The sequence below is a fragment of the Platalea leucorodia genome, assembly GCF_965183815.1.
Source record: "Platalea leucorodia genome assembly, chromosome: 3".
In the NCBI taxonomy this organism is placed as follows: Eukaryota; Metazoa; Chordata; class Aves; order Pelecaniformes; family Threskiornithidae; genus Platalea; species Platalea leucorodia.
In genome coordinates this window covers 95,046,121-95,060,506 of record NC_138825.1, presented here as the reverse complement: position 1 = coordinate 95,060,506, position 14,386 = coordinate 95,046,121, and the positions used below count along the sequence as shown (strand labels likewise).

General features: G+C 36.9%; 1 protein-coding gene across 3 annotated transcripts in view; it reads left to right on the top strand.

The window, feature by feature from the left end:
• Positions 1-14,386, top strand: part of SMAP1 (small ArfGAP 1) — a 107,065-nt gene that overhangs the window by 80,520 nt on the left and 12,159 nt on the right. For all 3 annotated transcript variants that reach the window (XM_082307249.1, XM_082307248.1, XM_082307247.1), the window contains 2 exons: positions 222-306; positions 10,201-10,328. In XM_082307249.1, coding sequence (XP_082163375.1) covers positions 222-306; positions 10,201-10,328 — 213 coding nt within the window. The remainder of the gene's footprint in view (positions 1-221; positions 307-10,200; positions 10,329-14,386) is intronic.

Genomic DNA, 14,386 nt, shown 5'->3' with positions numbered 1-14,386 from the left:
ACATACCAGTGAAGGTATAAGGATATTTTTTTGCAGTCATGTGCCTTGTTCATTATGACCATAACTGCAACTTATTTCATTACAAATCAAATTCATTACGACAAACAAATATAGAAAAGGGCTTTTATTTCTGATACTGCAGCAGCATCTTTAATGGGCATTTTTTAAGCACTGTACGTTTTTCAGAAAGGTTACTTGTGTTTTTTTTTCTTCCTTTCAAGCCGCAAAAGAAAGAAGATCAGCAATCAGAAGCTAAAGCAAGTCCAAAAAAGTCATCAGAACCCACTATTGACCTTTTAGGACTTGGTAAGAAATACATAATTACCCATTTTTCAATCAAACACAGATACGTCATTTTATGTTTTAATAAATATACTTCTATTTTCTCTGTGCTTACTCATAGTTAGCTGAATTTGAAAACCGTAAGATTCAGTCTACATGAATTTGAAACTCTAAAGAAAAATACCATAGGGATCTGTGTATATCAATACTTGTATTTTGCTAAGGAGAGTAATGAGCTGCTGTGATAAGGGGAAGTTATCAAAGTGATCTTCAAAGGGCTTGCAGATTGTGGTATTTCAATGTTTATGGTACAAGTGTACTTCTTAATGAAAATGCTGAGGTTATCTGAATTTTGTATCTGTAAAATACCTTATATCATAAAATTCCAGTATTAGTAAAAAGAACAGTAAACTGACTGCAGCTGACTAATATGTTGTAAAACTCAACATATTGGGCATTTCAGTGTTGTGTACTGACTGTGGCCATCATTCATTTTTATCTAATATACCTTTTATTTTCTGACTGGTAGGTAGCTGTGTATTTGTCTTGTGAATAAACTGCTTTGGACCTGAATCATTTAATTTGTACAGTCTGGATATACTGTTGTGGTTTTATGCTTTTTCTCTGCTTGTTGAAGGCCATGTTCATAAAAATCTTTCATTTATCTAATGTTGCTCTAAGTGTATTTTCCCATTAGATAGAATCTTAAAATGGAACTGGAATAATGAAATATTGCAATAACTATTTTTAATCCCTTTTATTGTTCACTGTTAGGAAAATTTTCAGAGTTGTGAGTGGATATTAGAATATTCAGTTTATATCAATATAATGGTTATTATTAAATTTCTACATAGTTTTTACAGGATATTGGAGGAGGCTGATAAGTCTTTTAGATGTAGTTATTCTAAAAACCTTAATCTGTAGAAAAATGTTTTGTTGTTGTTTTTTAATTTTTGGTTTTAAGATATGAATAATGTTGCAGCAAAACAATCAACATCTTCCCTGTTTTAGAATTCACACTATCATTCAAAATGCATGTTATTTTCTCTCTGGATGTAGAGTGGCTGTAAAATACTATTTTTGTACCAGTTATGTATGTGTTGTGTTCCGTATCTCATTCCAAGTAATCTGCTACCATAGGCAAGCAAATCTTAATTAACACAGTAGAAGTTAGATTATGGATGTAGAATGAACCTATTAAAACCAAAAGTAATTCAGACTTAATGGAAAGCTGCTTCTCCTTTATTTTCCTTTACCAGAGCAACAACCTAATTAAGAACTAAAATTTAATCAGTATGTGCTTCTGAGATTATCAGGCTTCTGTATCCTTTTAGACACGATTTGAAAAGAATCTCGGTAACACTGATGATATGATAATGAACTCAGATTGCATAGGCTAACTTGAGATGTAGTATGCAATAGAAAGAGTATTATAATTGGTGTTCAACAGCTGTGCTTCAGTGTAAGGAAGCATAGTGAGATATACAAAGGGCAAAGTTGGTAATTTGTATGTTAACAAAACATAAATTTAGAGGAGGGAGTGTTTAAAGATCTTTTAAATAACAAATTGAAAGGCAGTGTAATAAAGTAGTATCACTTGGAATCCACTGAGCTGCAAATGAGATTATGTATTAATGAGAGCAGACCTGCATATTTCATTTGGAGAGTTGTCTTTTAATTAATGCCTGCAGTAGACTACTTCAGATAGTATTAAAATAAAGATCAATTCAACCCAATATATCATAGAACCATAGAACAGCCTAGGTTGGAAGGGACCTTGAAAGATCATCTGGTCCAACATACGGGAAAGGGAGCCTAGATGAGATTATCTAGCATCCTGTCTGATCACATCTTGAAAACCTCAGGTGATGGGGACTCTACCACATCTGTGGTGAGGTTGTTCTAGTGATTGATCTCACTGTAAAAAATTTCTTTCTTATGTCAAGATGAAACCTCTCCCCATGCAACTTCTACCCCTTGCCCCTTGTCTTCTCCATGTGGCTCCTTGTGAAGAGAGAGCCTCCGTCCTCTTTGTAGCCGTCCTATAAGTACTGGAATACAGCGATGAGATCCCCCCTGAGCCTTCTCCAGGGAGAAAAGACCTAACTCCTTTGGTCTTTCCTCATGGCGCAGGTTCTCCAGCCCTTTGACCGTCTTCATGGCCCTCCTTTGGAACCAAACCAGGCTGTCCACATCTTTCTTGAACTGTGGGGACCAGAACGGGGCACAGACTGCAGGTGTGGCCTGACAGGCTGAGTCGAGTGGGATGATCACGTCTCTATCTCTGCTAGTAATGCCCCTGCGGATGCAGCCCAGAATCCCATTTGCCTTTGTTGCTGCAGCAGCACACTGCTGATTAAAATGTTTGATAAGTCCTATCAAACAATATTAAAATGGATATGATTGCATAGCTCATTCTTCTTACTGAGTGGACATGTTTCTAATGAGGATTCATTCTCTCAGGACTTCATTTCTGCAGATGAAGAACAGGAGTAGCTTTTACTAGGGCAGATCAGAATTGCTTGTGATAGCAGATTAAGTAATTTTAATGGATCACAATTTGTGCTAGAATAATTTTGGCTTTCAAAGCAGCCCAGCCTTTTGCAAAGTATTTTGTTGAGTAAGCCTCAGTGCTGGCTTTGGGTATGGCGTTAACCTTTGGGTCATTGCTCTTTTTGTCTCAGTTGGGTTTTTAACAGTGACCTCATCAGAAGGTAAACATGCTGTGAGATAGGGCTTACCCAGTGGCAATCATAGCTAGATAAGATAATTTTCTAAAAATAAACTGGTTTTTTATTTTTCTTTACAAATTGCAAAATTCTCAAGATAATATGCCCAGGCAAATTGTACCTTTAAATCTTGTCATAGCAGAAGCAGCATAATATCCTCAGTGGCTCTAGTATCATGTTTGTGTTTCTTCTAAGCCTTTTTAAATAGATTTATGTGGTTCCCTGGAGTTCCTGTTCAGGGGGTTTATTATTAAGAGACTGTTTGGATATTCACTTTTTGATGATCCAGCTGCATAAACATTTGCGGCTTTTGGCCTTTTGATTCAGAGTAGGGTTCAGTTCAATATTCCACACACAGAAGGGTGGGGAAATGGACATGTACGAGCTAAATGTTCATATGTTCTCCACAAGCAATAGTGTTAGTGTTCTTGCTGTGCAACCCCAAATTCCTTCCCTGTCTTCCCGAGCTATGAGAAATCACAGCCTATTTCTGTAGGCTAAAACTGAAGCGGCTTTTTAAATGATCTCTATAATTAGTTGGATTTTGTCCACACTGAGAGTGTGCACTATTGAATATGTAGGGACTTGAAATTGATGCTAAAATCAATAATATGGCATTTTATAACATTAATAAGGGGATTATAGGAAACATTTTTCAGTTTGAAAGTCATAGCGTGTAAACCAAAGTTCTTCAGCACTTAAGTCATTGGCAGCGCTGTATTTTCATCCCACTGGTGTTAACCATGCGCTCTGTGCCGCTTGATATTTTGGGGTTTTGTCTTACAAGTAGAATGTCTCCACTTAATGCTAGATTAATGTAAATAAAGAGAGTTTTTAAAAATACTTGTAAGAAATTGCATGATACCTATGTATGATAGTGGGAATCTTTTCTTGGAATATTACACAGGCGATTTTGGACCATTCTGTTTGTCAAGGTATGTCACTTAGAAATTATTTCAGCATACAGAAAAAAATGAAATATTTTTAAACTATGTTACCTTACAAAATTATCAGAAAGAAGGAAAGTGCGTTTTATGTATTCTGCATCATTTACCATGTTTAGATGTGTCCTTCATAAAACAGACAATTGCACATTCTGGAATAACCATTGTAGTAAGCTATAATGGATGACTAGGAGAAAAGAGATTTATTATGATGTTATTATTAACTGAATGTGATGTGTGGGGCAGTCATCTGGCATGGCTGGAGGTCAAGTATGATATACTAAAAGCTGTATATCTTCTTGTGCGGTGGAAACAGTCTCTGAAGGAATTCTGTGAAGTTTTGAGAGCTTAATCATGGTATGCAATGTAGCTGAATGTTGCATATCTGAGAAATGTATGTCAGTACAGTCTAGTAAGTACCAAAGCAGCATGGTTGGTCATAAGTTGGAAAGCTGCATTTAAGAAATAATAAAAATACATTTATAAGTACTAAATATCATATTTGCATATATAGATACATGTTAACATTTATAGTATTGCTGGTATGTTAAGATTATCACTGTTAGCTTTCTGGCTTTCCACATTTTATTTTATTAAGTATCATACAGAAAGAGCCTCCCTATTAATGCTTTTTCACTTCTGCAAAGGTTTTAGCAGTAAATAAAATTTTAGTAATGCAGTAAATAATTCCACAGTAATTTGGGACAGAAAAATGTTGTTTGTATCCTTCACACAAGATTTCGTTTAAAGTATTGAACTATTTCTCTCAGCGCTGCCTTTCTAATAATTTGGTGGAATTAAATTATCACATGCATATTCAAAATCAACTTCTCTCCTTCCATTGCAAGTCTTAGTATGGCTGTCATAAATGATTGGATATATAAAAATACATTGCAGCTTAGAAACAAAGTTCTTGTAAATATTTTGCCCCATAGAAAATGAGTTTCAGAAACATAATGCGAAGTTTAAGAGCAGATCTTCTTTCTTGCTGTTTCCTTTTCTTGCTGCTCCTTTGAAACTCTTCTGTTGGTCATTCTCACTGTTGGTATGGATAAATATACCAAGGACTAAGGCTGTGTGTAAAAGCTTTCATAACAGAAGGCAGCACTGAATTGGAAATTGTCGTGTCAGGCATTGATAAAATATATGCAGAAAAGCACTATAAAGGTAAACTTCACTGGAACCCTTCACTTACTATATCCTGGTGAATAGCTTTTGTTTCTACTATCAAATTAAACAAGACTTCCTAATCCGAAAGCAGGAGCAGAAGCAGCATCTGCTGTTGCACAGTATGGCAGACAGCAGTTGGATATTATCTGTCATATTATCCTAAATGTAAAAAGAGAAGTTTTGGAACCACAGCTAGGAGCAACAATGGAAAACAGCGCCTACTGACTTTCCACGTTGCCTTCTCTGACCGAGCGTGGAAGCTCTGCCTCGCCTGCGCTGTCGTTGCAGTGGGTTCTGCCACATGTAATACTCCATTCCTAGCTACAGACGCATTCTCCAGAAAAGCGATGGAAGTACTTTTGATTAAAAGTTAGTTATTTCAAAGTAATCCTGTGATGGTCTCCATCATAAGAATTCTGTTGGTTAAAACCATAAATTTCTCAAAATATTCAGACAGGTCTATATAACTTAGTCTGATTTTTACCTGTTTCCTGGAAGGACTACAGCCATGTTCCCTTCTGTCAGATAACATGCCACCTCTTCTAAACAGTTTTTAATGGTAGGCAGCAAAAGTTGAATGAAAACTAATATACTTAGAATAATTTAGAAGTCAGAACTCCACCAGAGCATCTTTCTTATACTACAGAAATATTTTAAAACGGGGAGGGAAAGGAAGACGTACATCCTAATCCATGGTCTGGTGCGTTGAAGTTGAGAATATCCATAATCTCTATAAAGAAGTGTGAAACATTATATTCACGTACGAGTTTGTGTATGCCTGCATATATATACACTAAAATGAAGATATTAATATTGCTACAAGTAATAAACTGGAGTGAAAACAGTTAGCTTTCTTCTATATTCTGAAATTTAGCTCTTTCTAGAATCTTTTAGTTTCATGGGGGAAAAATGATTTTGGAGTCGCTTTTTAATAGATACAAATATTCTAAACATTACATTTTTGAGGAATCAGTAAGACAGGATCACCTATTAATACTAGTCATACAGGCTTAAAACTGTGTTGTAAACAGTAATTCAAAATGTCTGGTTTCCGCACTGATAGAGACAGGGAAATCTTTATTTTTAGTGTCAAATTCAGTAAGAGGTGAAAGGTATGTACATTACTAAATAACACTTACAGAAGCAATCTAGCAAAAACCTGGGGTTTTGTAGTATTAATTTATGAGCAGCATATGAAATACTTGAAAAATACTATGTTCTTGTGAATGTGTTCTCCCGTGAATGTTCTCAATATGTGAAATGCTTGTTTTAGTAAATGATTACATTTAAATTTTCAGTCTTATTTGTTAAGCTTTTTTACATTCAGGGAAACTGAACCACTTTGGAATATGACAAGAGATATTTTTTTTTTATAATACATGTGCCTCGCTGAGAAATGAGAACACTAAATTATTAATTCCAGACAATCCTTTTGCATGAAAATTATGCACTGCACATTCCTAAATTTATCTGAAACAGTGAACCTTTGGAGAGATGTTTTTGGAACCGCCTGTCTACAGAATAACCCCAAAAGAAACTTGTTACTTAACTTGCCAGTATATTCATTTGCACATATCTTAAAGCACTGGCGTGGAGGGAATGGTGGAGCAGATTATACGTATGGTCATTTTGCTGTCCACTGACTTCCATTCATCAAAACAGAAATAAGGGAAGGAGAAGACCTTTGTAGCTAAGATGTACATAGCTTTGTCATAATCATAGATGAGTGTGTAACTTCGCGTTTCAGAGTTGTTGGAATGGAAATCCTCCCAGCAAAGTCAAATCACGACATAGCCACCTGAGCCAGTTTCATTACTACTTCACTCCTGCTGTCGTTGTTCAAGCCACTCACTGTTTGCTTAGCACAGAAGATCTAATATTGCCAAGCCATTCCCATGGCCATTTTGCCTTTGTGGAGTTGGGTCTTTCTCAGTCCTTCCAGACAGCAGAGTTATCCTCACGAACTTCGCACAAGTTGGGGCAATAAATACATTTGCTGAGGTTCAGTTTCTTGTGAATGCCACTCGCTTCTGTCCTTCTCCTATCCCTACCTTCAAGGTATTTTGGTCCTTGTTACTGGGTCTGCTTGCCATTGATATTAAATTAGAGTATAAAATCATTTATGTATCTGAAATAGTCACAAAAGCAAGCATATAGCTCTCAAAGAATTGCAAGCCAGCACCCTTCCGCTTGGTTGTTTCATAATTCCCTGTATGAAAAAGGTACAGTAAGTGCTTAAAAATATGCTGGGGATTTTACATACACTGAAGTCAGTTCAAAGTTGTGGTTTCTGTAGCAGCTACAGCTGTGCCACGTTTCCTATACGTACTAAGGCGCAAAGGTTAGCATCTCTACAGGAAGATCGAATTTGGATATGCACAGATGGTGGTAGCTTCTGATGTGTTCCACATTGTCGGATTTTGACATTCATGACTTCTGTGTCAAGTTTTCACATACACAGCAGTGACAGTCTTTAAAATAAATAAATACTTCCATGTAAGGCAGCTAAAGGGAGGCCACCTTCCATCGGAGTTGGAAGGCAGGCAGAAATGAGAAGGCATCTCTGAGTGGTGATCTTCTAAATGGATTTTTTTGGAATGCAATGCCTTCTCGTATGAGTTAACAGCCAAAAATCTTCTGTGATAATTTTCCTCAGTCAAGTGATTTCCAGGCTGGTGAAGTGACTGGTGCTTCTTACTGTTTCTGGTGTTCTGTTCCAACTTGTCAGCATCCTGGGCTACCAGGAAGGGCAATCTCTAGCTGCAGTGAGTTTGCACATGGCAGGACAAAGTAAGGAAAAATTATAATATTTGGAATGCAGGGTAACAAATCCTGCTATCATCTGCCAGTTATTCATGTTCTTAAATAAAAAAGTAGAGGAAAGCAAAAGGAGAGCTTCTTTCAAAGTAATAAACTTTTACTCTTTTGTTCTATTATATGTCTTGTTTCTTAGAAAAATAAAATACCAATTCTTCTGCGATTTTCTTTAGCAGATGGGAAAGAATGTTGCAATTATGTGAGAGATGGAATTGTATTATTTTACATAAGTGTTGGAAGCTTCCTATGATTTGATTTTAATTAAATATTGCATCTCGACCGTGCTCTTTACTAATCAGACCGCTTCTCATTAGAGTTCTAGAAACTTTAATATGCCTAAACCTCACCTCTGCCTTCAGCCTCACATGTTTCTCTGTGGTAGTAAGATATATGTTTCATGTGTTACCACTAAACTGTTAATGCTGATATTCGATGATTGACCTGTACTCTTGAAATGGATCTTTTCACTCAGGCAGGTAACTGTCATGGGTGTAGGACACTGGAAAATAACTTCTGACAGTTTAGTAAAAGGCAGAAGTGACTTTTTTCTGAAATACATAGTAACTATTTTTTTATGTCCTTGATGCTTTTTAAAGTTTAAAAGTGGTGATCTGTATTCTGTTGTGTTTTACATTTGGAATATATTGTAAATGTACGTCAGGAGTTTCTGATGGATATATTTGAAGTTAGCTACCTATGTATAATTGTGTGACTTTAAAAACAAACAAACAAACAACCCCCAATCCTTTAATTAGGATGCTAGGTAAGTTAAATTTTTTTTTTACAGGAATTTCCTTTGAATGGTGAGAACAGTGGATACAACACATCCAGCTAGAAGGAAATTTGTTCTTTAAACATGCTAAAGCATTAAGTAGAAATTGTGTTATGATTTTAGTAGTATTTTTTTCAGTGTACTGTAATCTGGGGATTTTAGAATACTTATCCTCCTATGATGTATAAACAGCCGTGCCAGTTGTCATGGTGATTTTTCAGTTGGAGAGAGATTTTTGACTTAATTCAGCTAGTTCTGCCAGAGAAGTCTGACTTCGGCAGTGAGTATTGGATACTTTGAGACTTAACTTCTTATTTTTCCTAAAGAAGCTTTCATAAGTTTGCTGTTAACACTATGCAGTCATCATAGTGTTCAGCAGAATCTATACTCAACTTTGTATTTCATAGAATCATAGAATTGTCAAGGTTGGAAAAGACCCTTAAGATCATTGAGTCCAACCGTTAACCTAGCACTGCCAAGTCCATCTATACCATGTCCTTGAGCACCACATCTACCTGTTCTTTAAATACCTCCAGGGATGGAGACTCAACCACTTACCACATTTGTTGAGCTCTGTGTAATGGCAACCCATTTGTGATATGCTTAGGAATAAAACTAATTAGCCAATTCTTTCCACTTGTTCTTGGCCAGCTTAAAATCAAACGAGAAATGATTGCTCTATTCCTTTAGCACATTTTGTGATGTTTTTGTCCCTACATCTTTTAAAGTATTTTCTTGCAATTCTTAAAAATATAATTTCTCAGCCCTTTTTTTGTCCTACACATATTTACTTTCACCTAGATCAGGGAATGTATTCATGTGTTAAAACAATTACAAATACCAAGGCTGTAGAAGGTTAACTCTGTACAGAGCAAGAGCCGCAGGTTCTGACGGATAATTAGCCCAGTCTGCCTGGCAGGGGTGTTCATGTGGAGCTATAGGATAAAGTCAGTGCAAAGTACTTTTGAAAAAGGGGGAAGGATGGACTTTTTTCCTAATGCAAAGTTTAATTATGTACCCTTGAGTAAATTAGCATATCAAGAATAACTTTATGGATTCTAAAATACAAATTTTAATTCAAGAACCCAGATCAGTGTATTTTGTCTGATACATGGCTACCAAGTCGGGGCCTTCTCAGTAAGACATCTGTTTCAATTCTCACTCAAAATGTTGGTGTGCTTGGAAAAGACACTTGAAAAATGAATAATGTGTGCTGATAAATTGGCGTGGCTGTCCGTGCAGAAGTCTTTAAGTGTTTTGGTTTGGGGTTGTTTTTTTTCCTGAAGCACACTAGTATACCATCTTTTTAGGGAAAGAAGTCCTCACAAAATCTGAACAATATCGCCGTCAAAAAATGTCTTATCTCTGAAATCGAATGCATCTTTGATGGGGGCGGGGTAGGAGGGAATGGACAGCTTTAATTATTCTCATGCTGTTAAAATATTAACAATTTTCACTTTAAATGTGATTCTGTTGTCTTTTTAAGATGGTCCGGCTGAAGCATCTGTTACAAATGGAGGCACTGCTGCTGTCACAGCGCTGAATGATGACCTGGATATCTTCGGTCCAATGATCTCTAATCCTTTACCAGCAGCTGCTGTACCTCCTGCTCAGGTAAAATCTATTTAGTTATATGTGTGCATAAATATGTGCGTGCATATTTTCCTTCAAGGAATTGGTCATTCACACAGAAGGAATGCATACTTCTCAACACTCATGGTAGGAGACTCTTTAGCTGTAATGGCTGTATTTTTCTCACTTCTTCAAGTTTCTGTGCTGCTTGCATATAGAATTAGGAGATAGTGTGGTCTTTCCTTCTGATTCCCCCCTGGTTATCCAGCTAAATTGGATCCTGTCTTACCTGGTGATGGTAGTCATGTTTTCTTTTGATTTATATTCTTTTGTCTTGTTCTTTTTTTAATAGGTATTGCTGAATATGTTTCCTTGATGTTCTCAGGTTATTGGGCTTTAAGTCATACTTTTTAAGGACCTCTTATTGTTTTGTGATGTTGATATTTAGGAAAAGCTACAGCAGATGCTTCTGCCTTAAGAGCTGCTAAAAATTTGAGGTCTCAGCTTCATACTCAAAACCAAGAATGGCTATCAAGAAGGACTAATATTGCTTCCTCAGCTGATCCGGCTTTTTCTCATCTTGGAACTTGTATGTCTGTCTGCCTTCAGGGAAGGGTAGCATAACCCCTGCACCTGGCCCGCTCCCTCTCTTACAGCCATGGTAGTTTGGAAGACGCCCCATTGCCATGCCTGTTGTAGCTGGGAAAGGCAGCTTTGGGATGCACAAAGAAAATGCTTAAAGCTGCAGCTCCTTCAAGCTCCTTTCAGCCTCAGAGAGCGAGGTGTCGGTGCAGAACATGGCTGGTGCAGATCAGAATGCACATGTGCAGGCTTCCTTACCCAGACTGGCTTCTGAGGGGGAGGCTTTGGAGGAGTACTTGGCTCACCACCTGATCTGTGAGGCCCTTTTAAGGTAATTTAGAAGCTTATTTTTGCAGAAGGCTTTCTGTCTCACTCAGCTGAACCGGAAAGAACTGTATGTATTCTTGAACTTATAGTTTGGGCCCTGTGATGTGTACTTATTTCTCCTTATCCAGTAGTTTTCATAATATGTAAAATGGAACGGATGATGATGGAAAGCAATTCTGATCGAAATGGCAAATCGTAATTTTGTTTCCAAATGTTCTGTTGATCATTGTGGTCACCTCAAAGCATATCCATGTTGTTCAGCAGATTTGATTTTAATTTTTATTCTTTATCCATTACTCTCCCTTTCCCTACTTGTCGCTGAAGGCTGACTTTGTGCAACATGCTAGGTAGGGTTTTAGAGACTGAAACAACATTTCTTTTTAAAAATAAAACTACAGATAGAGCAAGCTTCCCACCATGCCTTAAGCCACCTGTAAATGGTGAGGGAAATGAGCCATTTACATGGATTTAGGTTTGGATGTGTTAGCTAAGGTTTCAAAGGAAAGTGTTGGTATAGATTTTCTTGGCTCTTGTGGAAGTCTCTCTTCAAAGTACCAGAAAGAGCAGTATCTGAGTGCTTGTCTGCTATTCTACTCTGTTATGTCAAAACCGATCTAGAGGAACCTACCTATAGAGGTAGATGTGAAAAGCAGTAATCCATTTCCAGCTTCACTGAGCTTTTTAACGTGTCCAGTTTTGGTGTAGATTTGACTAAATTCAAACCTAGAATCATGAAGTTTCCACTCAGCCCCATAAAAAATGGGGCAGTGGTAGTAACACATGTACCAGATAGGGTTGGCTTCTAGTTTTCCCCCTTTCCTGCCTTTCTGAAGATCCAAGTGTTAACTTCTGTACGTAGTTACTGTGTACTCAGGAGAAAAGATTTTTGGGTTGTTATTAATGTTCACTAATCGGTCTTCTCTGAGACCTTTCAGAATTTCAGCTTTCTCTTGTTTCTATTGCATGAGCAAGTGACGTGACCTGCTGGTTTAGCAGTGATTTAGCTGCAGAATACAGGAAATCCAAAAGAAGGCTAAATATTCAAGTGTGGGAAAAAGCAAAGTAAATGGTGATTCTTTGAATGGTGATAGTTGGTGATGGGTTAAATAATGGAGCGGCTGCTAAAGTATATTGAATTATATGTCTTAGCAATTAAAGAAAATAGATCATTTAAAGTACCCTTATATGATAAAGATTGGTCACTAGACCTTCTGTGACAGAAATGTTTCAATATGTGTAGTTTATCTCTTATTGTGCTAGTTTCTAGACCAAGTATGACACTTACTAAATGGATTAAAAAGCAGTAGAAAGGATAATATTTTTCTCAATATCTGTTAAGTATAATCTTGTTTGCATACTAGAAAGCATGAATATATTTACTTGCTGTTAACAAACCAGTCCAGATTTTTTAGTGACATTTTGCTTTTTTCTGAGTGCCATAATCAGGAGCAGCAAACAACTTCTATCAAATACATGCTCCTTATGGCATCTTGCAAGATTTAATTCTTGGTCATCTTCCATTCTTAATTCTTTCTCAAAGAAAATGTAATATAACCAGATGAGAGATGGGTAGGTAGCAGAAGATAGGTTTCCGATTCTGATTACATGGGTTGCTTGCTAAACTGGGACAAAGGGAATATTATGTTTTATTTGGGGATTAAAAAGGCCCTGCAGGCCTTGCATGGCTAGCCTGGGAACTGATGCTGGGCAGCAGTTGAGGGTGCCTCTCATTTGGCAGTGGTATGAGTGCTTTGCAAGATCTTTCACCTTGTAATATGGATAAAAGTTGTATGGGATTCAGAGAAGAGTCAGGAGAATATTGGAAACTGGAAATAGTGCTTCATAATGAGAGATTTTAAGGACTCAGTCTCTTTAATTCCTTGAAAGTAAAAAAGCGGTGTAATCATTTTGTGTGAGACTGAAAATGGGAAAGTGGGCATAAACTAGAACTCAGTCCAACAGTTGAGTAACCCTGACATTCACTGCCTACATTTGGATTTGGAAAATTTGGAGAAGAAATCCATGGCCAATTCTTAAGTTGAGATGAGTAGCACTTGTTTGAATATCTATTAAGAGCATGCATTGAATTAAAAAAATTAAGTAGAAGAAGGGATCAAATGTGGAATAGTGTGGCTTGCTTTCTCACTCGGAGATACTTACCATGATGTTCTGCATAGTAGGTGCTTCTGAGATGCCCCGGTGGGATTTGTGAACATTGGAAGACAAGGGAATTTAATGGTGCTCCTCAAACTGATTTGTAGAAGCAATGTATGACTGTTGATTTTTCACAGGATTGCTTTTCTTTTCCAGCTTAACCCGAAAGGCAGCATATAGTACTAAATGCATATGTTTTATGGCACTGTGGAGCACAGAAATGTCTGTTTGAATGTTTTATTATGAGACTGAAACAACGTAATGTCTGCAAACCTTAGGATTTATGACCATTGACATAGCCGAGACATGATTTTCAAACAAAACCAAAAGCATTTGTTTTTCCTTTTTCAAACGTGACTTGAGCATTCAGGATTGTACGCGCTTTTACTCTGCTTTCAGATATGTGTCTTTATTACAGTTTTCAGAAACACTTAGAGTATTTCTTCCTGCTATTCTGTCTAGCTGGATGCTAATAAAAACTGTTGAATTTGTAAAGGACTGGTAAAAAACAATATGTGGATGAGTAAGGTGTTTTTTTAGAATTTTGCCTATTAGCAAACTCAAGGGGGTTAAAGAAGAGTTAACGTAACCAGCTCCTACTGTAAAGCTAGATAAAAGGCATGTGCTATAAATTTACCCAGTATGCAGTATTCATGGACAGAAAAAAGGAAAAAAAGACATTTTGTATGATCAGTGACACTTTTTCATGTGAGGTAAGCATAGCTGAATTATAGCTATTAGAACAAAGTTTTTTGTTGCCAAACATTGTGTAGGAACTGAACAAAGGTCTGTCATTAGCTGTACTTGAAACAATTTCCTAAGTTGTTTTAGCCAGATGTTAATTTCAGACTTTGTATGGGTATGTCTTCCAGCAAAAGTGTGATCTTCATTCTTCATGGAAACTTGTAGGGAGGGGGAGAAGGGGAGAACTGTGAGGTGTTAAGTTTGAAAGTATTAATTCACAGAAACATGTAGCATAAGTCTTTCTTCAAGCAGGATACTAAAATCCAGTCAACTGAAACTTCTTTGGATTTTTT